The 24,237-nt window shown below is 36.9% G+C and overlaps 1 protein-coding gene across 6 annotated transcripts; it reads right to left on the reverse strand.

Annotated features, from left to right (window-relative positions):
* Positions 1-5,348: 5,348 nt before the first annotated feature.
* ING2 (PHD finger protein-like protein) lies at positions 5,349-23,116 on the reverse strand. Of its 6 annotated transcripts, none has more exons than XM_010271422.3 (9): positions 22,988-23,116; positions 22,807-22,888; positions 22,578-22,669; positions 22,425-22,496; positions 16,914-17,104; positions 9,369-9,432; positions 7,120-7,376; positions 6,945-6,983; positions 5,349-5,704 (listed from the first exon to the last, which is right to left on the reverse strand). In XM_010271422.3, exons 3-9 carry the CDS (start codon positions 22,621-22,623, stop codon positions 5,600-5,602), a joined length of 774 nt encoding a protein of 257 aa, XP_010269724.1. In that variant the 5' UTR covers positions 22,624-22,669; positions 22,807-22,888; positions 22,988-23,116; the 3' UTR covers positions 5,349-5,599. The 6 variants fall into 6 exon arrangements, with proteins under 6 accessions (XP_010269724.1, XP_010269727.1, XP_010269726.1 ...); XM_010271425.3 differs by having other exon boundaries at positions 22,578-22,697; positions 22,988-23,072; XM_010271424.3 differs by lacking the exon at positions 22,807-22,888 and having other exon boundaries at positions 22,578-22,806; positions 22,988-23,106.
* Positions 23,117-24,237: the final 1,121 nt, after the last annotated feature.

The raw sequence follows: 24,237 nt of genomic DNA on the forward strand, positions 1-24,237 counted from the left end.
TAAAAAAATCCATCGCCTAGGTGACTAGGCGGCAGGGCGCCCTCTGTCGCCTAGCCTCGCCTTGGCGCCTTGAAAACTATGATAGTCATCATCTTTTTCACTTTTCAACCTGTCACATGAGAAAGCACTATGGCATTCAGCAATCACAATCATTTTCTCTTCAAAATTGTAAACAAATCGTTATAGGATCCATTTTTACATGAATTATCAATTATCAATTTCTTGTAGCTGTGAAATGCATCTATCTCAAACACCATCCAAGTCTCCTTTCCAACTCTAAACTAATTCCTTGCCACCAGCAGAAAGAAATCCACGATTTCAAGGCACAAGCAATCTGTAATGAACAAAAAGACAAGGGGTACATTTAACATACATCTATTGTGTTGTAATTGTTGAGATTTGACCATTTAACAACCAAATCAGAGGTGAATATGTCAATCATCTGATAACAGTGTGGATCACTCACAGTGACGTGTTTGTACCTAATTGGTTGTTAGAGTTACTACTTACCCTTATTTACACATCTTCCTGATGACATCTTAAAAGTGGGCCCACCCATGCACATCCCACCTGGATGGTTGGATGTGTATGTAGTGACTGTTGGACAGTTTTTGTATGCCTTTAGCTTCAATCAATTCTGATGTACTTTTAATATTTAATGTAAATACATGAAGTACATGTTTGATTCATGTTGTATGGTATACTTCTGTGTAAGACCCTAAAACTGGACACTTAATGAGACTTGTGTTGGTTTTAAATGTTCACAGCCGTTGGATGAGTCTGGGGAGATTTATCTTGCCAAGGCTCACACTGGTGTGCTGCCAACTATTGGGGTGGCTTGTCTCAGCCGCCAGGGTGAGACCCAAGGCACACACAGTGTAGGATTACTTGAACCCTTGAATCGGACTAGATTTCCAATATTGCCCCAGACCTTGGAGATTGATGGGCAAAACTGGAAAGTTACACCTGACCCCTAGACCCGATTATGGTACTGCACTAGGTGTCAGATTGGGTTGTCTTTGATATGCCAATCAGTGAGATCCTTAGCGGGGGTCAAAATCTGGGTATGTTGGGATAGTCTGAGAATTCATATGAGTGGGTGATCATAGTGACAGGATCAACCCCTTTGTCGGACAAAGGTAATGATCGAGGATGCACTCTCTCTGATGGAAACCAAACTGTCGGCAGATGATTTCAATCGTTGGAATTTTGTTTTGCAAAATTTATATATATGATATATAGATATGTATGATTTCAAAATGTTTGCAAATGGTTTTAATTCCCGGGATCCATATGAGTAGAGAGTGCAACACTATTCCTTGCAGCCGAGGGAGAGGTCCTCTCTTGTCGGGCAGTGCTTGATCATTATGGACTGAGAGGTTAAGTGTAAGGCCATTTGGGATAATACCTAATGGGCTAATCTTGCACCTGCCCACAGTCCCTGGGTTTTTATAAGATGGCTTGGCCCAAGGACCACTTAGTGTAAGTGTTGGGCCCATAGGGTCCATGTGATGGGCTTAGAGGGTTCACTGGGCTCTCCGGTGAATTCGGCTAGGCCTTGTAACAGAGGCTGGGCCGAACCCATGTGGCTGGCATGTAGATCAATGCTTGGGTCCCATGCCATACAAAGAAGCCCAACTGGGCAGCAGTTTGGAAGACTTTTGAGCACTTGATTCTTATTGGGCCTAAAGCCCATTTCGAACTGGGCTGATTCGATTAGTCATTAACAGGGGGTGGATCTGAGATTAGGATGAGCCCAAAAGCTTATCTAGTCTGCAGATAAGATTAAGAAGAGTCCTAATCCAAATACAGATTTGGATAAGGGAAACTCCTAATATGATTAGGAGCTTTTTTCTTAATCATTAAGCAACTAGAGGAAACCCTAATTCGAAATACAAGAATTCGAACCCTAGGGATTTTGTAGAACACACTCTACAACTTTGAGATAGGATCTCAGAAACCCTAGAGAAGAAAAAGCAGTTCGCCATCTTCTTCTCTAGCTTTCTCCTTCAGCAGCCGCCACCTTCTACCGCAGTTCGATTTCTCTGTGAGATATCAGTCTTTGCTGAAAGGATGATTCAGTTTGGTGCTCATTGTTTCAAGAGGATTCTTGTGAAGGATTCAGTGTGTAGGATGCACTCTGCTGGTTCTATTCCACAGTTGTTGTGTCATGTTCAGCAGGAGCAGATCTTGGTGTCTTCCTTGGGCGTGAACACCAACTTTGGGAGATATTATTTCTTTGGATCAGGTATAATCACTCCCTTCTCTTTTGGTTCAGATCTGGTTCAGTTCTGGTTCAAGCGGGATCCTTGAGTCTTGATTCTAAAATCAGGGAATGCGATTCCCAATTGAAAGGTAGGTAAGAAATTTTTGAAATTCGCCCACCCATTCCGCAACAGTTTTGGCGTCCATACGATGGATCCTACCATCCCTTTCAGTGACATCATGGTCTACATTAGATCCAAAAATTAATAATCCGTTAGGTACTGGTTCACCCTATTCTGAACCAGATATAACTCGTTGACAAGTCTTAGGCCATGTTTGGGAGTGCTTAAAAGTAAGTGCTTATTTGGGTCATTAAGCACTTATTGGTATTTAGGAAATAAGCCCGAAATAAGTTCTTATTTTAAAAACAAGGGCTTATTTTTTAAGCCCAAATTTCCAGCTTCTTTTAAGTGCTCTCAATTTTTTTCTTCCAAAATTATCCCTAGTTGAATTTTAAAATACCACTTATAAAATTATCCCTAGTTGAATTTTATAAAAATACTTTATGAAAGCATTTTTATAAAAATACTTTTAAGAAAGTACTTTTAAGAAAGTATTTTTATAAAAGCACTTTTCTGAAAGCACTTTTGTGAAAGCACTTTTATGAAAGTACTTTTCTGAAATCACTTTATAAAAGTACTTTCATAAAAGTGTTTTTATAAAGTAATTTAATAAAATTGCTTTCAAAGGGTATATTTTGAAAATTTGAAAGAAAATGAAGGACAAAATAGTCACAAATGCTTATTTAAGTGCTTATTAGAGAAAAAACTACCAAACGCCCAATTTAAAATAAGTGGTTATTTTAAAAAATAAGTACTTGAAAAAGCTGGGTGCCAATGCAAATAAGTGCTTATTCGAATAAGCACTTGTTTTTAAACACTCCCAAACATGGCCTTAGATTTATTATGGACAAGTAAATATGTGCCCTACTTTTACCCCACAAAAAGGTAGAAAATTTTGATATGTAAATTTGTGATGCAAAATGGGGCAAAAATGATGTGGCATCTAGGCATAAGTTCAAACTTTTCCTCCCCTCAAATGGCATGAGTGGTGTGCGAATGGTGTGAGACTGTGAACACGATCTTCTAAGGACCAAATCCTATTTTGTCTGGCCTAGCCCAGAAATTTTGATCCACATATTTTTAAATATCTATATTTTATACATAATATATACATGTATTTGTTATTTTATGTTATATTATATATTATTTATAAATATTATAATATAACACTTATTATATAATATTTATACTATATAATTTATAAAATAAATTTATATATATTATGTTCCATTTAATGTAAAACATTATTTATGTAGTATTTTGTACATAAAAGATAGACCAAAAATCAAGCCCAGGCTTATTTTTAGGCCAGAACCCAAGCTGGCCTAGCCCATGATCACTATTTACCAAACGAGTGTAAATGGTAAACTGAGGCCTTGTTTGGCAGGTCTTTTCATGCGGGATGTCGACTTTTTAGAAGGCTGGCAGCCTCCATTTTGGTCTTTTCCCGTTTTGTTGGGAAAAGATCTAGCCACCGAAAGCTGCAGCCCCAAAAAGATGCGGGAAGCTTATTTCAGGCTATTTTCAAAAAGCTCCAAATGGAGTTTTTTGCCTTTTTTTCAACTCATCTTCCTGTAGAAAGATGTATGGACAAACTCACCTTAACCAAACGGTCTTTAAGCTGTTAAGATCTTGATGCAAAAGCTCACATCGTCTTTTGATTGTCAGAACTTCTAGATGATCTTTCAAAAAAGACTTACCAAACGGCCCCTGGATAAATATTTCCTTTCATTCTGAATTTTCATCCCCACCCCAAACCCCACTCTAGTTTTGGGAAGGCCTTAGCCTTACTTCATATAGGTTGGTATTTTTTTTTCGGTATTTAACACAATACACTAACTTTTCGAATATAGGTCGGTAGGTGGAAATGGTGGGACTCGACTATCCAACTAACATGCCAACCGAGCCACTACTCAGTTGGCATATAGGTTGGTATTCTTTAATTAATTATGTTGGGCAATTTTTTTTTTCTGGCCAATGCATTTGTCCAGCCCAGTTTAGCCATGCATTTCCTATTTGTATACGATAAATTACATATTACGACCCTAAACTTCCTATGAACTTTCAGATTCCAACAATTTGCCCCCTAATAATCCGTTAGTAAACTTCAACCTACTCTATTCTTGTATTTGTTAAACATTTTTAAAACTACAAACTACTCTATTCTTAATTATGGAAACATTTTTTTCTATTTTCTAACATATTTGTATAAAGTATAAACCCTCTATTTATGTTTCTTTTTTTCTTCTCATTCAAAGTGGGCAAAAAAGTGATAATGTGCTTTATCCTATCCATTTTTGTCAACTTAGTTAAAGGAGAGGGGTAAAGTGTTGGAATCTAAAAGTTTAAGAAGGTCGTTGTCACAAATGAAAGTTTGGGGGCCAAGTGTCACCAACCCAAAGTATAGGGTGATAATATGCAATTTACCCATTTAAACATTTAAGCAAAATCTATTGTAACTGCATTCTATGGAAATTGTTGAAACATAATTAAAATAATTAAAACATGGATGGACCCATGGTGACATCTTCAACGTTGTTAAAATATTTAATGGTAAATACACTTTGTGAAACATGAACCAATGAAAAATACATTGTGTAAACAGTCTCTAACGTGATACATTGAAATTTTGATACAACATGCCACTAAAAATTAAGAAATGCAAGTAGGTAGACTAGAATGTTCAAGGGACAAACTCCAATCCCACATGATAATTTTTGGCCTAGGTCTTTTGGTAAAGTAAAGCTCTTTCCCTTTTTTTTTTACCAAAGGAAATTCCTTTTCCGTGTGTCTACAAATTTTCAACTTATTGAAAATATGTACATGTAAATATATAATTATATTCTTAAATTACAAAATATAATTATAAATAAATTGATGGTCTTTAAAAGTGAAAACAACTCTTAAAAGTTACCCTAGCCATACTTTTCGCTTTTCCCTTTAAACAAATCAAGGACCCACATTAGTGGTGCATAGCGTTATGTAGTTTCACGGCTGTAACTTGGTTTTCCAAGACAATAATTTTCCAGCAAATGAAAGGCCATAATATAATTAATCAAGGAAAACAATATATTATACAGTCGAATAACTCTTGCTTGGTTTTGTTCCCAAGTAGGAGGATTAAAGAAACAGCATCACCAATATACATCAAAGTGATCAAACACAGCAACCGAGGTGTAATTTATACTTTACATGCCTCCACAACTACAGAAAAAATTGACTCATGGCCCTCTTGCTGCCAATTAAATCAAAGAACATAAATATACATATATTCAAGGTGGTAATAATCTGCAGGTGGGGCAATACCACTTTCCTTTGAATCTTGTCTCTGGTGTGAGGCCGACACAAGCATAATGGAACCATTCACCTCCTTGACACTGTCAAAGAAAATATCAATTTTCATAATTCATTAATTTATCCAAACAAGAGACTAGAAATGTATAATCAAGCAACAAAAGCTGACGTTGTCTGCCTACCTGGGGCGTGTTGATAATTATTTATGTAAGAAAATTGCAATAAGAAACTTTGTAAAATGCTGGGTCCTCAATGCACTGGACTCGTAGGACGGATCTTTTACTATGAGAAGTTAATTTATTTTTCTTAGTTGCGTTTTCTTGTGACATTTCTGTAGCTTTATTCTACACTCTTACCCCTGGACGATTTTATAGAACATCACAATCTACCAGCATAAGGCTATCCACTTTTTCCCTCTACTGCAATAATCAAGTTAACTGGATTACCGAAAAAGGATTATTCAATAAACAGCATAAGGTTGAGATATCAGTTTCTCAAGGCTGTGTAAGCCAAGAGAATATTTATCCATGACAATGTTTCTCGGTTTAGAGTATTTATGTCAGAAGATGAAACATCCTAATTTCTAGCCATTTATTTTTTTGTTGTCTCCTTTATACATATTTTGCAGCTGAGGTCCATGTATCACAAGATACCCTCTCTCAATGTGGTTTCAGCCAAAAGTTCCCTTGAGCATGTAGAGGTCCTATTCCTACCTAGTTTACTTAAGAACTTCTGACAATTTGAAGACTAATCCTGAATGGAATATGGAATAGTGAATTTAACTGTTGAAGCACGGAGCTACCACAGGCAAGGAAGTTTCACATTTGGCTAATCAAGAACCTAATAAAAGGGATATTCAGTATCAACCCCTTCACTGCATGGAGATGCTAGGACTAGGAGCACTTAAGGCAAATTGCTGTTATTCCTGCCTAAATACTACAGGAATATTTTTGTTGATCCCACATGAGTAATAAATTTTATTCACAACACAACATTCCTCCATGCCCAAAAGTGCAATAAATAAATATTGCCCTAGGCCTCTAGCATTCCTTCTTTTCAATTTTTAACCAAATGGCAAAATACTTTGTGCTTGATACCAGATTTCAAATTTACAGTTTTATGAAAATATACTTTTTATCATACTCGTAATATTTTTCTACCCTACCAATAATTTCTTGGTTGAGTTTTCAGTTTTCAAAGGTTGTCCTACCTATGACCCTCTCTTTGCATCTAGAAATTACATTTCACAAGGACCTATGTGTAGACTGCATGGACTAAAACAAGGATAAAAAACAGAAACAAAGGGTAGCAAAAGGGACTCACATTCTCATTATCACAAGCAATCATGTCTCCAAAAGACACCTGGAAGTTGTACAAAAACAAATAACTATTAGGCATAAGAACATCTGAAGGGTAACTTAAAAGATACTCAGTTACACATGCAACAAATGAACTTAAGGTAATAAAAAGGTTGAAAATGAAATATCAGTGTAATAACCTGATGACAGATGCAGTAGGTGGGTTCATTTGGATCAATGGGTTGATCAACATCAACAGGAGCAGGAATGCTTTTTTTATGGCTTCCTGGAGGAGGCATTAGTTCAAAATCCTTATCACGTTCTCGGTCCCAATCACGTTCCCTGAAATCTAGCCTCTTGGATTGAGGTGTTCCAAAGAAGGATTTGCGTTTCTCATCTTTTGGCACTATAGGAACAGGAGGAAGGATTGCTGGCTCATCTGGTGGTATTTTACCCTCTAATAAAACCAAATAGAAGTAAATAAAAACCAAAATCATGCATAAGTCATCTTGGCTTTAATTTAAAGATTAAAAAACACCTATTAATATTTTGCAACAAGAAAAATCATTTCAAATTTCAATTCATCTGCATTTTTATCAATAAGTTTCACCTTGCATGCCCAAATGTCATATGAAAAAAATACATTTTTTTGCATACATTAGTGTCCGTATTTGTTAATTATAGTCATGGTTTTCAAAACCGAACCGGACCGGAAAAACCGTGAACCGGTCACCTGACTGGTTCCGTTTTCCCCCAAAACCGCTTTTTTCCCCCAAACCATTGATTTTGGTCAGCAAACCGCTGAACCGGCCGGTTAACCGTTCGAACCGTTTGAACGGTTTTGACCATTTTTCAAATTTTTCAAGTTTTTTTTCAAAACGGGCCGATCGTTCAGGTCGAACAGTTGGACCGTTCGAAGCAGTAACCGGACCCCTTACCGGTTTGGTTCTAAAAACCATGATTATAGTTCATAATTACCATCAATAAACAATTGCAGCAGTTTGCAATGTAATGCAATCTCTTTATTAAAAACCAATAACTAGAAACTTTTTATGGTCTTCAAATGAGGCACCTTTATTTTTCTTTTCTTTGTAGCAACAATAATAATTCATGTAGCTTTTGCACTTACCAACAATGTTTTGCAGGTCATAAGGATATTAGACAGAGTCGAAGATACAATAATAGCATACATTTTATGTCCATATATAGTTATTCCTTTTTTATTTTGATCAATGCTTTAGATCTAGGTCACTATATTTCAATTTGCAATGCATATACAATACAGTGAATACACCAATGAGTAAAAAAAAGTCAGTTTTATTAGGTACAAAGAAGAATATTTGGTGAAACTCGTTTTGCCCTTTTCTTCACATAACATCCAAAACACCTGCATCACTTACTGTTGTAACTACATTAGCAAATAGCAAACATAAGACCAGCTATGTGCAGGCATCAACATGGTTTTCCCCCCTCAATCACCAAATTGATTTTTAGACTATATTCTAATCCTCAAGAACTTACTTTTGTTTGGGTGTTTCATGGTTGTGAGGAAGCTCCTTGTGATTAAAATTGTAAAATAATTACAAGGCCAGCAATGCCTTATGGAGTAGAGTTTTCACATGTCCAAAAAATGAGTGTAGTAGAAGTATGAATATTGAGATTGATGAGTGAGAAAACTAGAAAGTAGTATTATAAGTGGATTTAATTGTAGAAACATAAGAGTAGCTCCAACAAATAATAAAATGAGGAAAAATAGACTAAAATGGTTTGGTCAGGTGCAGAGAAGATCAACTACAGTACCAGTGAGAAGAAGAGATCTATTACAAGTTTATGGTTCTGAAAGAGCTAAAGCAAACCAAAAAGGATGTGGAATGAAGTGGTGTGAAATGACTCGAGGGTCCATAATTCAACAGTGGATATGGCAGTAAACACACTGGAATGGTAGAACAATATTCATGTAGTTTGGCCCCATATGGTTGGGACAAGGCTAAGGGCCTGTTCGTTTGCTCTGAAGTCTGACATTAAAAGTGCAATAATTACATTGAGGTATATTGGTATTAGTAAACTTTTCTTTTCTCTGAACTCTGAATGTAGAGAATGTTGTTCTCAATTCTGAATTCTGAAAATTATCAAATATCCATTTTGACCCCATATATGAGAGTTTTTGTTTGTCTTTTTGGGGGTATCATTGGAAAACAAAAAGTTGTATGATTGCACTTTAAGAGATAAAACGAACAACCATTTTTCTCTTAAAGTTAAAAGATTCCTCTTAAGAGTTGAGAGGAAACGAACAGGCCCTAAGTGGATTAAGATTTTATAAAGATTTCTTTTTGTTTTGTCATCCTTTTTACATGTGGGTTTACTCCCTGTATATACATAAGAGTATACTGTACTTTTCTTCTCAATGAAGGCTTTGATTCCTATAAAAAATATTATCATGTTATAATACCTTGCTTTAAATCTTCTGCAAAGTTGTTGAGATCTTCATCAAGCCGTTTTACATGGCTATCTATCTGCGAGGCATAAAAATGTAAGAATAGAATCCAAATTCCAGTAAAACATTAATCCTATAAATGACCATAGGTATTTTGCCAAAATTTTCAGTGAACACAAAGAAGCTTGAAAGCATTTCACAGGAGCATTCAATGAAATCAAAGCTAAGCATTGCTCAAACATATTCTGCCATTTCATCCATTGCTAATGAAATTAAGGAGTTGAATGTCTTGCTTAATGTTCTTTTACTTTGGCATCCATCAACTAAATAAATAAACATTTCTTAACAGTAAAAATAAACAGTTCTGTTGATTGCCATTCTTTTCTAAGATAGGTTGTTCATTGTACATTCATAACCATAAAAACCCTTCTAAATTACTTGTGACTTTTTTTATGATAAATGATTATTTTTATTAAAAAGCTTTATATCATATCTTTACAAGCATCCCTAAGAGAGGCACGCGCCACTACCTCTCATACATAAAAGAAATCACATTACAAATGTGCCCTGAACAAAATAGACCTCTCCACTCCTTGCTTAGCCAAAGCATCTGCCATCCCATTTGCCGATCTCCTCACCCATTGTATCCTCAAATTCATATTCCTGGTTAACCATGTAAATTTTTTCATTTCAGTCCAGTAGCACTAAATTATAGACTCTGGGTGTTTTAGCTATTCTATCACCACTTCTGAATCCCCTTCAGTCACCATATTTGTCAAATTTATCTCACTAGCTATCTGCATCCCTTGGATTGCAGTTAGCAGTATCGCTTTGAGTGAGTCACCCATACCTGCAGGGCCAAAAAAAAGTGCTATAGATTTACCTTCTCCATCTCTCAAAACCCCTCCTATTCCAGAAGGGCCTGGATTACCTTGGCTGCTGCTCTCATCAAAGTTCAGTTTAACAAAACCTTCAGTTGGTGGACCCCAAACAACCTCCATTCTGTCCTTTCTCTTAGAACTTTTAGCAACTGCTTCCCAATTCCTCCAAATATCATCAAAGGAAAACTGGAAAGCAACTCTAGAGTTGTGATCCAGTGGATCACCTAACCATCACACAAATCCTGATTTCTTCCTTGCTTTTCTCCTTTTCTAAGAATATTATTGCATTCCTCTCCTGCTAGATGGTCCAAATCCAAATCAAGGCTGCTCTGACACATCTCCACATTATCCTCCCTCTTTTCTTTGGCCAAGTAAATATGAAGGGATCAAATAACATATTAACCTCAGTTGGTAAAGTCCACTTGCACCCAAACAAAGAAAAAAAGCAAAGCCAAATATCTGCAACAAAAGGGCAGGAAATAAGTAAATAAAGACAACTTCATTACTGGATTTGCATAAGATGCACCAGTTAGGGAAGAGACAGGAATTAGGTCTTCTCTTTTGTAGCAACTAGCAAGCCCATAGTATTTATCTTCCCATGAACTACTTCCCAGCAGAAAGCTCTTACTTTGGGTGGAATGGGTCTGCACCAAAACTCTTTAAAGGGAAAGGAAGAAGCTGAGGAATCACAAAAGGTCTTGAACAAAGAAGCACAAGAAAACAAACCCTTGGGGTTGGGGGCCCAAATATGTTTTTCAGATTTATCAAGGTCCAAGCAAACCTCCTGAAGGAGTTGTAAAAGATACACACAAGCCAAGAGTTCATTATCCCTAAGACCTCTATGGAACCCAAAGTCCCAACTAAGGTCCACTGGATGTATTGGAGGAATAACAAATCTTGGCACACTCATTTTTGTACAAAGAAACTGAGTATAAGGAGGGGGAAAGCTCCTTTGAAGGACAAGAACCAACCCAAGTTTCATCCCAAAATTTAACAGAAGCCCTAGAGCAAACAGCATACCTAACAAAATGGAGAAAGTAAGGCAGAATGCTATGAACCGCTTTCCAAGGTGAGGCCAAGGTAGCTCTGGTAGATACACCTGTGTCCCAACCTTCCATGTATGCTAGCTATTACTTCATGCCATAGTCTATCCCTTTCCATCGGCCACCTACAAAGCCATTTCCCTAGCAGAGTCCTATTCTTTTTATCCACACTACCAATCCCTAGACCTCATTGTTTAAGATTCCTACACACAACCTCCCATTTAACTAGATGATCCTTCCTTCCATCACCCGGCTCCCACAAAAAGTCCCTCATAATCTTTTCAGTTTTTTTGGCTTCTTTTTAGGGGATTCTAAAAACTTATAGGAAATAGATTGGTAGGTTAGCAAGTGTGGATTTAATCAAGGTAATCCTTCCCCTCAAAGATACATAACTCCTCTTCCAAGTTGCCAGTTTCTTTGTACATCTCTCCACTATGGGGTTCCAGAATCTACTCTCCTTAGGTTGCACCTAGAGGAAGTCCTAGATAGGTCAGAGGCCAACTAGCAATAGGACACTCTAAAGTATCTGCAGCAAAGTTCAGTTCCTCTACCTCCAAGTTTATTCCTGTTATGCAACTCTTATCAAGGTTGACTTTCAGATTAGAGATAAACTCAAACTTCTTGACCAACTTTTTCAGATTCCTCACCAAATTTTGCTCTCCACCCTCATAGAAGATTATAATATCCTAAGCCAACTGTAGATGAGTAATTGGGATCCTATTTCTTCCGGTCTTCCATCCTTTTATTATAGTCTCTCTATCGGCCTTTAAGATCATTCTACTTAACACATCTGCTATTAGGGTGAAGAGAAAGGGTGAGAGAGGACCTTGCCTCAAACCCCGATGAGCAAGAAAGAAGTCTCTAACAAACTGCAAGACTTAACACAACCATAGATCCATTTGCACCATCTTGCCCAAAACCACAATATCTCATCACATCAATCAAGAATGTCCAATCCACCAAATCATAAGCTTTCTCTAGGTCCAACTTGCACACAAAACCTTTCCTTCTTGATCTTTTCGGATCCTCTACACATTCATTAGCAACTAGAATCTGATCAGCTATTTGCCTCCCTTGAATGAAAGCCCCTTGATTTTGAGTGATTACAACTGGGAGAACTAGTTTTAGTCTCAACAAAAAGACCTTGGCTAAGATTTTGTAAATGCTGGTTACTAAGCTGATCGGTCTAAAGTCCTTAGGGTAACTAGCATCAGTTTTCTTTGGTATAAGAGCTAGAAAGGTTGCATTCACCCTGGACTGCCATTCACATATTTAGCACTCTGCTTTCATGCCATTTTTTCAGCATAACCCTAATTTGTTATGTCCAACTTTAATGAAAAAAACAAGTACCTAGAGCGAATTGTCAGCCATCATCATCATCCATGCCTTATCCCAACTATATAGGGCCAGCTACATGTATCCTGTTTCACCAATCCATTCTATTTAAAGTCATATCCACTGTTAAATTACTAGTGCCTCAATCATTCCTTACTACTTCTGCCCATGTCCTTTTTGGTCTACCCTAGCTCTTCTAGCCCCTTCAACTTGTAACAAATCACTTCTTCTAATTGGAGTTGTTGGTAGTCTTCTATGCATGTGACTAATTGGAGCCACTCGTAGGTTCCTACAGATAATTTCATTCCTAATCCTATCCTTTTTGGTTTATCCACTCATCCATCTTAGCATTTGCATTTCTACCACACTCATTTATGTGGACAGAAAAACAAGTTATATGCAGCACTTCAAGTGTACAACAATAAGCACAAAAATACCAAGATGGAAACAACCAAACAAGTTGGATTCTTAGGGATTTTAGACCTGAACCTGAAGTAAAATTCCTCTTGGAACAGTTCCATTACAGTAACAATGGTGTTAAGCTAGCCTCTCGCATGGACACACAGCTATAGAGGGATTGGAAGGTGCCAAAATGGATCGGCTCCTCAAAACCCAAACTCCCAAGTCTTGAAAACCCTAGCTGGGGTTGAGCTACAGTTCAAACAAGAGATAAGGAACCAAAGAGACCTCCATAGAAACAACCCCCTTCTCTTTTATAAAACTCAAGGCTTACTGGAGAAGCCAACTAAAATATTTACACATATGCCCCTAGAATGTTCTCCCTTCACAAACAACTCAAGAACAAAACTAACTTCAAACAAACCCCTAAAAGATAAAACACCAAAGAGACCAAAAACTAATAGCTGTGCATCCAGCTGCCTCTGACCAGAATCCAAATTACAAAAATGACGAAAATACCCCTGGACCCAAACTGTCAACAAAGTTGCCTAAAGACAACAATTTGGGATCCTACTACAAAAAAAAAAACATACAAATTCAGAATGTATTCACATCTCTCTCTCTCTCTCTCTCTCTCTCTCTCTCTCTCCTTTTGTTTCTTTTTTCATTCTTCTTCCCCCTCTTTTTTTGGCTTATCATTCCCACTGGGTTAGAAAGAGATCGACCCTATGAGAGCAGCAATTTTAGCAGCCTTGCACATGTCAAATCTTTGTGAAGGATGAGTATGTCATCAAAGTAAACCACCGCGAACTTTCCCATAAATCTTAGGACTTGTCTCATGAACCTCATAAAGGTATTAGGGGCATTATACAATCCAAATGGCATAACCAGGCATTCATAAAGACCTTCCTTAGTCTTGAATGCAGCCTTCCACTCATTCCCCTCTCGGATACGAATTTGAAAAGACTTGTGAACCAGCCAATGTGTCCAACATGTCATCAAGGCAATGTATGGAAACCTATATTTAATTGTATTCTTCTTAACAGCTGTCAACACATGTATGCCAACTACTATCTTTCTTTGGTGTGAGCAAAGCTGGTACAACACATAAGTTTAAGCTTTCACGGATCAACCCTTTCTTCAATAACTCTTGCTTGTTTTTGGAGCTCCCCGTGCTCCTTAGGACTCTTTTTATAGTGGAGTAGGTTAGGAGGTTAGGTAATGCTACTCTTGGCATTAAATCTATATGATGTTGTACATCCCTTAGGGGAGGAAGGCCATCAGGTTATTCCTCAGGCATCACATCAGAATACTCATGAGGTATCTTCTTTACCTTCTCCAGAACAGGTGTTTCTTTGCTGACTTCTTTTGTAACCAACACATAAACAACACCCAAATACCCATCTCCTCCCGTCCTCCAGCCAATTTAGTTGAGGTGAAGAGGGTAGTGATTGGCTTAGCTTCCTTCTTTGGAAATGAATTAAGATGCATTGGTTTAAGAGTTATTTTCTTATTATCTTTCACAAAATTGTATGTGTTATTGTCCCCATCACACCAAACCAATTCTTCAAATGTGTTATAAATATAAAAATTAACTAGAGATTTATAAGAAACCTCTACCTCATTTCCTTTGTTGAACCACAAAATGCAAAATGGCCGGGGGTTTTCAACAACTTTGAGTATATATATATATATATATATATATATGACATGGCACGTCTGACCCATTCAACCCAGACAGTAAAATCGATGTCCCGCAACCTGGAGGCAAAAGCAGTTCGGCCTCCGGGTCAGTTTTTAAAACATTGGTTTATCATTCACGCTTTGATACCAATTCATAGGTTCTGCCTATCACAGGAGCTTCTCCAAGGGAATTCAAACCTCCTAAAGAAATTAACAAAGAGGAGAACGACTGAGAAAAAGATTGATTGGTAATTGCTTGCCTTTCCCATTCATTGACCATCTATTTATAATTATTCTGTTACAAACTCCTACTCAAATTCTGCTTTCCTACTATAGTCAAAACTGACTAATCTGACTTCTAATTGGATTCACCTATTATATTCATACTACAATTAGAACACTAATTTAAACAACGTTGACCTTATGTGTGGTCCCTGCCTATATGTCTGATTATAAGGCTGAACCAGGACCACATATGTGGACCACCCAATTGTATTGGGTCTGGGCCTATCAGAGTGGTGGCCTGATTAGTTTTTTGGCCTTCTCTTATCTATTCTCTGATCTTCTTGTCCTCACTCTCAAGAAACCCTTTTTCTCTCTTCTTTCTTGAATCTTTGAGCTCTTTCTTATTTCTTTATTTTCTAGTGAAGTAAATAAAAAAATTAAAGAAATTAATTAAATTACTTTGATTAAGCAAATTGACTTGCTAAGTTAATTAAGTAAATGAAGTGATTGTCAATTTACTATTAGTTAGGCTAATTAAGTTAGTATTTAAGTAATGATTTACTCTTAATTATTGTTTATTTAATGATTCTAATTATTTACTGTTATGCCATCATAGACCCCTTTATCAGTATTCTTAATAGTTTGCTGTTAAATTAATTATTGTTAACTTAATGACTCTAAATTCATTATTGTTATTTCAAGGATTATTTCAATCATGATAAATTAATAAAACTGATTTTTAACTAATAGAGTTTTTAACATCTAAAGTGGCCTTTTCAAACTTTAGGGTCTCAAGGAGCCTGTAATTTCCCAAATTATTTGACTTGAGCAGTGCCATATAAACATCCTTTATTATTTTATTCATTGTCTAATGGAACCGTCGATAATGTCTCTAACGTCATCCATTTTGTCTTAGCGTGGCTTTTCCATAAAAGTTTGAGGGCGAAAATGGCCCATTTTAAACTTTAGGGTGTAAAGTGGCCTTTTTACAAAGTTCAGGCATTGTCAGAGCCCAAAAAAAAATCCTATTAAAAAGTATAAAAAATTTACATCAACCCATGTATTTGCTCCAGTTTCTTAAAAAGAAAAAAAAATGCTAGGCTATATAGAAAACTCACAAAACCATTCTCAACCACACCACTGGTGGACCTATCAATATTCTTCTTCTAGCCTTGAATTTCAGTGGTCTAGTACTACTTGAATCGCTGCTATAAATAGAAGTTACAGAGGCCAATAGGGCATGCGACCTGTTTGGTAAGTTACTACAAAAATATGATTTGAAGAACTAAATATTTAGTCATCTTGAGCGAAAATGAAAATGCAACCACTGGAGATATCAAGAAAGAACAGTTTCCTTCAAAGCAACCAGGCCAATTAAGAAATTTCCCTCACCATACAATGAGAATAGAATACTAAATTGGGTAGTTTAGTCACCAAAACAATAAGAAAAATGAAATACATAATAAGTACATGATTAAACCAGATGCATCCTTACAATTTTTCCTTGACAGTAAAATGGGGACAAATAAACAAATAGGGGCCTTTTGGTTGGGGGGGGGGGGGGGGGGGCGGAGTCCAGAAATTCAAAGGCAGATTCACACTTTAATATAGCTATAGATTTTACTTAGTTGTCAATGTTTCAGCTCCTAATACACATTCTGATCTATGCATCATTAATTGGCAATTATTTTTTTCTCTAGTCAACAAACTGGGAAAAAATATTTATCAGAAAGTTCTGGGGCTTAAAAATCACATTGTCAGAACAACCCAATTTACAGGGCAATAATAACTGCCTAAAATTATACCCATGCCAGATAAGAACATTAGAATCAAATAGTTGCAATTGGATAATCTAACAACTATCAGTTTCTGTAGCAATCAAAGTATACCAAGAAAGCAAAATGATAAATAAATATAAGAACGAAACCCATGCATTTCAGTTAAACTATTAATAAAGCAAGCACCAAGAAAAGGAAGAAAGAAATGCAGCTCACAAGATCATAAGCTTGCTGTGCTAGCAAGACCTTCTCAGTGCATAGGCTCAAAGCATTCTCCTGGTTTGCCTCAATCTCCTTTCTCATCTTCTCAAGTGTTGCCTCATCATCATTATGGCTCCCTTTCTTTGAGATTTGAGAAGGCAATCCCAAGCAGTACTTGGTCTGCTCTCTTGTCTGATTGATCATGGCTTCCATGAAAAATAAAAAAGTTCAGAAATTTAAAAGCTCAATGACCAAAGTGCTGAAAAAATAATAACAACAATCCATCACTAAACATCAAATCCAAATGTAATAAAGTCCATATGATTTTTTTTTATGATAAAAAAAAGAAAATTTATTGATAAAATAAACAAAAGTACATCAAGAGGATGATGAGAGATAACCAAAAGAGAACATACATAGCAAAACAAAAAACTGAAACAGATCTTTTAGAAAAGAAACAAGAGGGAAACTAGCTTAATTCAAGAAGACTCCAAAAACCAATGCCAAGGTCTTCCTTAGAGACTCCTTCAAATTCGTGAAGGATGAGAACCCAATCCATAATCCTTTTGCCACAAATGAGTGTTAACTTTTTTTGATGAATCAAATGAGTGTTAACTTTATCTCTTGAGCTAGCTTTGTTCTCAAATACTCTTCTATTTCTTTCCTTCCACACTTCCCAGCAAGTAGCAAAAGGGATGCAGCTTCACACAATTTTTGCCTTGGCATTTCCTCTCATAGATGGCCAACAAGCAAAGATGTCTCCTGAAGTGCTTGGTTCCACCCATCTAGTCTTGAAAAGCCCAAAGAAGAAACTGCAAACAAATCTTGAACATGGGCAGCCAACAAACAGGTGAAGAACATTCTCCTCTGCATTCTCACACAAATAGCATCTTCCAGCTAAAGTGAACTCCTTGATTCTAAATATGGTCCAAAGTCAGAATGCTATCCAACACCACCAGCCAAGCACAAGCTTCTAACCTTGGAGGAGTGGGGTTTCCCAAACCCCTTTTAACTCAGAACTTTCTGATTCCATCCTTAGCAGAGCCTTGTAAAAGGATTTAAAACAGAGAAAACTCCATTTCTAGACTCTTTTCACCAAATTGAATCTTTCCTATCCACCTGGATTTCAGCTAGCTGTAATTTTGAGAGCAAACCCACACATTCCCAAATCTCCCAATCAAACAGAGCTCTTCTAAATTTTGAGTACCAGCTTGCTCTACCTCAATCAATTTCAAATTTTTTTGAAATCGAGCTGTTCTTCTTTCTCAGTCTATACAATCAAGGGCAAATATCACATAGCTTTCCGATTCCTAACCAATCATCTCCCCAAAACTTGATTCAGCTATCTCTATGTATAGAAGATGGGGGTTAATATTGTAATTTTATTTTTCTTTCATTCTTGTATACTATTATACACTTTTATTTCTTTTATTCTTGTAAGGACAGAATTGTCCACTTACACAATAATATACATTCTTTCTGTTTAGGCGTGTGACTTATTAAACACACCCCTCAAATCAAGTCTCTCTCTTGTTCTCTCACTTTCACACCTAGAATTAACATGGCTGAAGAAGCAGGATCTGGTTCCCTGGAAAGTTAGACCTTTGGTAAGGCAAGCACAATACTTGGCATCCTTATCAAATAGCTCATTCAAATGGGTACCTAGAAGTGCAAATGGCCTGGCTGATTCCTTAGCAAAGGCTGGGTACAGAAGAGTAAATTGGATTGGAGTTGTCCAGGACCAGGGGCAAGCTTGTAACATCTGTATCTATTTTTTGTGGTTTTCTGTTTATGTTTGTGTGCGTGTGGTTATTATAGATCATGTTTTTTTTTTACTGATAAAAAAAAAATGAATACTGATAAAAAAAATAGATCATGTTGTTTTGGAGCTGGTTTGGATTTGTTTTTTTACTTTTGTACTGTTCTTAATTCCACCGTTTTCTGCAGTGGTTTCTCTTTAATGAAATTTATCTGTTGCTTATCAAAGAAGAAGGATTGCTACTAGTTGTTTGCCATTTGTTACTTCAATTTCTAAGAATATTATTTTGCATAAATTTGGGTCTCATTAAAGTCATTTTTCCTTTCCCACTTCTTCTAAGCATGCTACTTTCCTTTCCAATTAATACATACATATTGATGTTTGGTCGTCTCCTATTATTTCTAGACTTGGTTACAGATATTTTGTATAATTTATTGATGATTGCACTAGATATACTTGGGTTTACTTTCTGTACAAGAAATCAAAAGTTCTTTCCACCTTCCAGAACTTTTTTTTGAAGATAAATAAAGAAAAAATATATGGGTTGTTAGGTAGATTTATGGGTTTGGGTGATGTATTATCAGCCCTTGTAATCATTTCCTTTTTCCACCTTCCAAAACTTTCACATTATGGTAATGACCCAACACAATGCCACCATGCACATCTTATGTTCAAATTCAGGGGAAAATATTTTGATACGGAAAACAGGGAATTCCGGACTTATCTGAAGCAGCACGGTATTCTGTCCCAAAGATCTTTCCCAAGAACTCTTCCAAAAAATGGAGTTGCTAAGTGCAAGAACAGACACATTTTGAGTGTAGTGAGATCCCTTTTGCTTGACTTATCATGTACCTATTACCTTTTGGGTGGAGGCGGCCAGAACCACTATGTATCTTATCAACATCACTCCATCTTCAGTTCTCAGTAACCATTCTCTTTTTTATTCTCTCTTTCATCATACACCCCAACTATTCTATGCTTCATGTTCTTGGTTGTGTCTACTTTGTGCATACCCCTCCTCATGAGTGCACCAAGCTAATTACTCAATCAGCTATGTGTGCTTTCATGGGGTACAGTTAAGAATCTACGGGTTTTCTCTGTTGTGATCCTAAAGTTCACCGTCTTTGCACATCTTGAAATTTTATCTTCTTTGAGAACTTGTCTTTCTTTGAACATATTGTTAAATTACCTACACCATTTTTTTCTGTTTTGCATTACTTTGACTCTTCATATGATTCTAAGTCTCCACTGTTGCATATTCAAGAAGTATCCAACTGTTCCAGTGCCTATGCCTCCTCCTCCGTCATCCTTAGGATCTATTCGTCCAACATCCACACCTTATGTAAGTGACCATTCACCACCTATTCCTACTCCTTTATGTTGTTCTTCTAGAGTTTCTTGTCCTCTTGACTACTATGGATTTTTTGCAACCCATAGCACTTTTCTATTGTAGTGCTTTTTTTATCAATACTTTTATATTGTATCGTCTTCCACAGATATCCCAAAATCTTACCAATAGGCTATAGAAGTTGAGCTGCTTGAGCATTGGGAAGATGCCATGAATTCTGAGATTTAGGCTCTACTAAAGAATGATACTTGAGAACTTGTGCCTCCTCCACCAGATGCTTTCATCATTGGTAGTCGTTGGGTTTACTCTGTCAAGCTGAACACCGATAGCACTTTGGATAGATATAAAGCATGACTTGTTGCTCGTGTATAAACAAAAACATGGCATTTAACTATGAGGAGACTTTTTCCCCAGTTGCCAAAATGATACTGTCAAACTTATTCTTGCCATCGTTGCTGTTATGTAGTGGATTATTCACCAGATGGGTGTAAAGAATGTCTTTCTTCATGGGCATTTCCATGAGACAGTGTACATGAAGCCACATCCATGATATTTTGATGATCCAAAGTTAGGCTGCAAACTTAAGAAGTTGTTACATGGACTCAAACAAGCTCCACGAGCTTGGTTTGAGAGATTATGTGGAGTTGTGATAGAGGTTGGGTTTCAACAAAATTCATCAAATTATTCCCTCTTCACTCTCAAGCATCCTTAGGGCTTGGCTCTTCTTTTGGTGCATAGTGTCGACATCCTTATTAGTGGTGAAGCCTTGGAAGGGATCAATCGTTTTTTTAGCTGTAAGGTAAAGTATTTCACTAAGATCAAAGAGCCGAAATACAATATAGCCCTTGTACAATGAGAAACTGTACAAAGAGAAACAGTATGTCCAATACAACAACCCCTTGGAAGAAAAAAAAAACTATAAACTCCTTACAAAAAGGAAATCAGAATCAAAAAAGGAAGAAGTGTGTCTATTTTTGAATAATGGATAGATTTCCAACCAAGAATGCACCATCCCCAAAATCCTTATTGGGTACTTCTTTTGAGGATTGTTTTCCGTCGAATAATCTACTATTTCTTTCACTCCACACTGCCCAAAAAAACTGCTGCAGGGAGGATGCTCCAAGCTACCTTTCCAGCCCTAGTTAAGCCTCCTACAACCCATGCCCCTATAAATCCCTTCACATCAGCCAAGAAGCACATCTTTACACCAAACAGTTACAATAGACTCATCCAAATCTAGTAAGAAAAATCACAGTGTAACAACAAATGGCTAGAAGGCTCCACATTCCATCACATAGGCTGCGTTTGGTTTGAAGGAAACATTAGGGAAAGGAAAGGGAAGGTAGAGAAACCTGTACAAACCTTGCACAGATTTTCCCATCTTTCCCTACCTTTTCCTTCAAACTAAACACAGCAATAGTGAACAAGCTATATCCTCCACCTCTAAACCTCTTCTGACTAAATTTTCTTTAGTCAGGGTCTTATCCAGCAGTGCCGACCAGACAAAGAAAGCCAGTTTAGATGGACGGAACAGACCTGATCCAAATCTTGTCACTTGGAAAGAAGAAGACTCCTCCCTTGTCAAGCTGTTAAAGAAGGATTTCACAGAAAAAGTACCCGATTTCTCGAAGAGCCATTTCCTTTTATCCTCCCTTACTCCAGATGTCTTTGAGTCATAAAGAATTGAAAGAAGCTGATCAAAGAAGCTACCTCCAATCATTTAAATTTCTCTTGAATTAAGAGTTTCAAATACAATGTCCATTCTGCCTCTCCAAACAATCAGCCACTGTTGCATCCTTGTTTACAGAAATCTCAAACAGATCAGGGAAGAGAGTCATTAATGGGCCATCCCCACACCAGAAGTCCTTCCAAAAAAGCACCCTGAGGCCATTTCCCACTTCATATTTTATGCTCTACAAAAACTGAGGATGAACTTTCTGAATTGCCTTCCACAATGAGCACCCATAGGATGATTTTACTTCTTCTGTCTCCCACTCCCTTCTGCTTGAACTGAATTTGGACACTATAAACCTTCTTGACAGACTACCCGTATACTCATTGAATCTCCAGAACCACTTCCCTAGCAAGGCTGTGTTGGTATCTTTCAATGCTCTGATCCCTAGACCCCCATTCTCCCTGGAGCTGCAGATTTTTTTCCAGTTTACTAGGTGACATTTTGATTCCTCCTTCCACCCCTTGGTATTGCAAATTAATGTAACTTGATAACGTTTCCAAGGAAATGGAAGATTACAAAGTAATAAGAGAAGTCAAAGACTTTCGATTATTGCCTACTATAGCAAAAAAAAAAAAGACTCAATGAAAAAAATATGAAATATTTGTTTTCATTAGTGTCATAAGCCCAATGGATTTCGAACTGGATGTTACAGGAAAAAGGCCAAATTATGAGTCAAAGTTCTACCTTGTGATCTCTCATCGAGTTCTCTCATGGTGTTAAGAAGCCTCTGAAGTTCTGCTGGTAATGTGCTTGAATCTTCAAATTTAAAACAGATAAATAAATATACAGATAACAATAGAGAGTTTCAACGAATAACATTTAAATATAGGTTCTCACATTCTAAATAATCATCAACGAAGACTCCTGTTCTTGCAATCGCCATTCTTACCAACGCCTTCTAGGGTTTCTTTGTCTTCTCACCTTGATCTCTGCAAATGAAATGGAGAGACAAGTTTCCTTTGAACACGTAAGAGTCTTTTGGTCACTGTGTATGGCATTTTTTTCATTCTAATGATACTATTTCTCGGGTATTAGGAGATTGGAGAAGGAGAAGAGGTGAAGCTACCTGAAAAAAAAAACAAAAAAACCTTCAACTTTTTTCTTCTGCTGAAAACCCCAACTTCCTTTAACGCCCAAACCTCGCCACACTGAACAGATAAATTCTCACATTTGTAAGAATAAGGGGATAGAGCTACATTCGCTGATTTAGATTCATCAGATGAATAAGAGGGACGAGGTGAAGTCACCTGATTTTCTCGCTTTCTTCTTCTGTACTTTGAAAAATCCTAACTTCTCACGCCCGGACGTCGTCGCCTACGGTTAGTCACTCGAGGAACATCTTCGTGAGGGCTGACAACGGGTCGGGTCTGGGCCGGGATCAGATAGAACGGAACCGAGCCGACATGAAATATGAGAACTTGAAACCGAACCGGACCCTACAGGATCTGTAATTTTTAAACCCAACTGAAACAATCGGGTCTGACCCGATAAACCTAATTATAATAAATAAATTAATCAATTAAAATAAATATATACGTTTAATATATTAAATATTATATATAGCTCAGGTCGGGTCTAAATCGGTTTGGGATTAGGTAGAACTGCTTTCCAAACCAATAATAATCAAGACATTATATCAGGACCTAGAATCGACCCATTGATTCCAATTCTTGGTACTAGAATTGGCCCCATCGGTTCAGGTTTGTCAAATCAAACTGACCCATTGATAGCCCTAATTTTCGCATATGAAGCTATAATCAAGGCAGATTCCTATTGAGATAGATCACACCAAAATCCGAACCAATCCAATTATCTTATATATCTATATATTAAAATGGAATTGTCCTATGTGGCATCTATCTTTTTTTTTCCTTTTTCCTTTTTGATTTTTGATTTTTTTTTTAATTTATATAATTCTATTTGTAATCTATTATGCTCTAAGGTGCCAATGCACAAGAGTCTAGATCACTTACCAATAAAATACATTCCAACATTCTACCAACAACATCTAACACTTCACATCTCATACATGATAGGTCCCACTTTTTGTTAGACAATGAATGCCCTTAGCTTCAATTAGATTGATGTACACAAACATTTATGAATAATATAAGTACATCATTGTTTCATGATCACATTTGATATGTTTTGGTAAATTATTCCTTAAACTAGACACTTACATGACTCATATTAATTAAAATGTTTCCAACTATTGGATAGATTTGAGGAATTTATCCTAACAAAACTAACACTGATGTACAACTAAATTGGTGAAGCAGTTTGTCTCAATTGCTAGGGTTAGACATCAAACACAACTAGTGGGTGTTTGGAAGAAGCACTAAACCCAGACCAAATTCTAGTTATACACTGGACCTTGGAGATAGATGGGCAAAACTGGAAAATTGCACTTCATGGTTTTTAAAACTGAACCGGTTAGGGGTGCGGTTACCGGTTCGAACGGTCGGCCCGTTCTGACAAAAAATAAAAAAATTGAAAA

This window comes from Nelumbo nucifera, chromosome 2 (assembly GCF_055504915.1).
Source record: "Nelumbo nucifera cultivar China Antique chromosome 2, China Antique-T2T, whole genome shotgun sequence".
Lineage (NCBI taxonomy): Eukaryota > Viridiplantae > Streptophyta > Magnoliopsida > Proteales > Nelumbonaceae > Nelumbo > Nelumbo nucifera.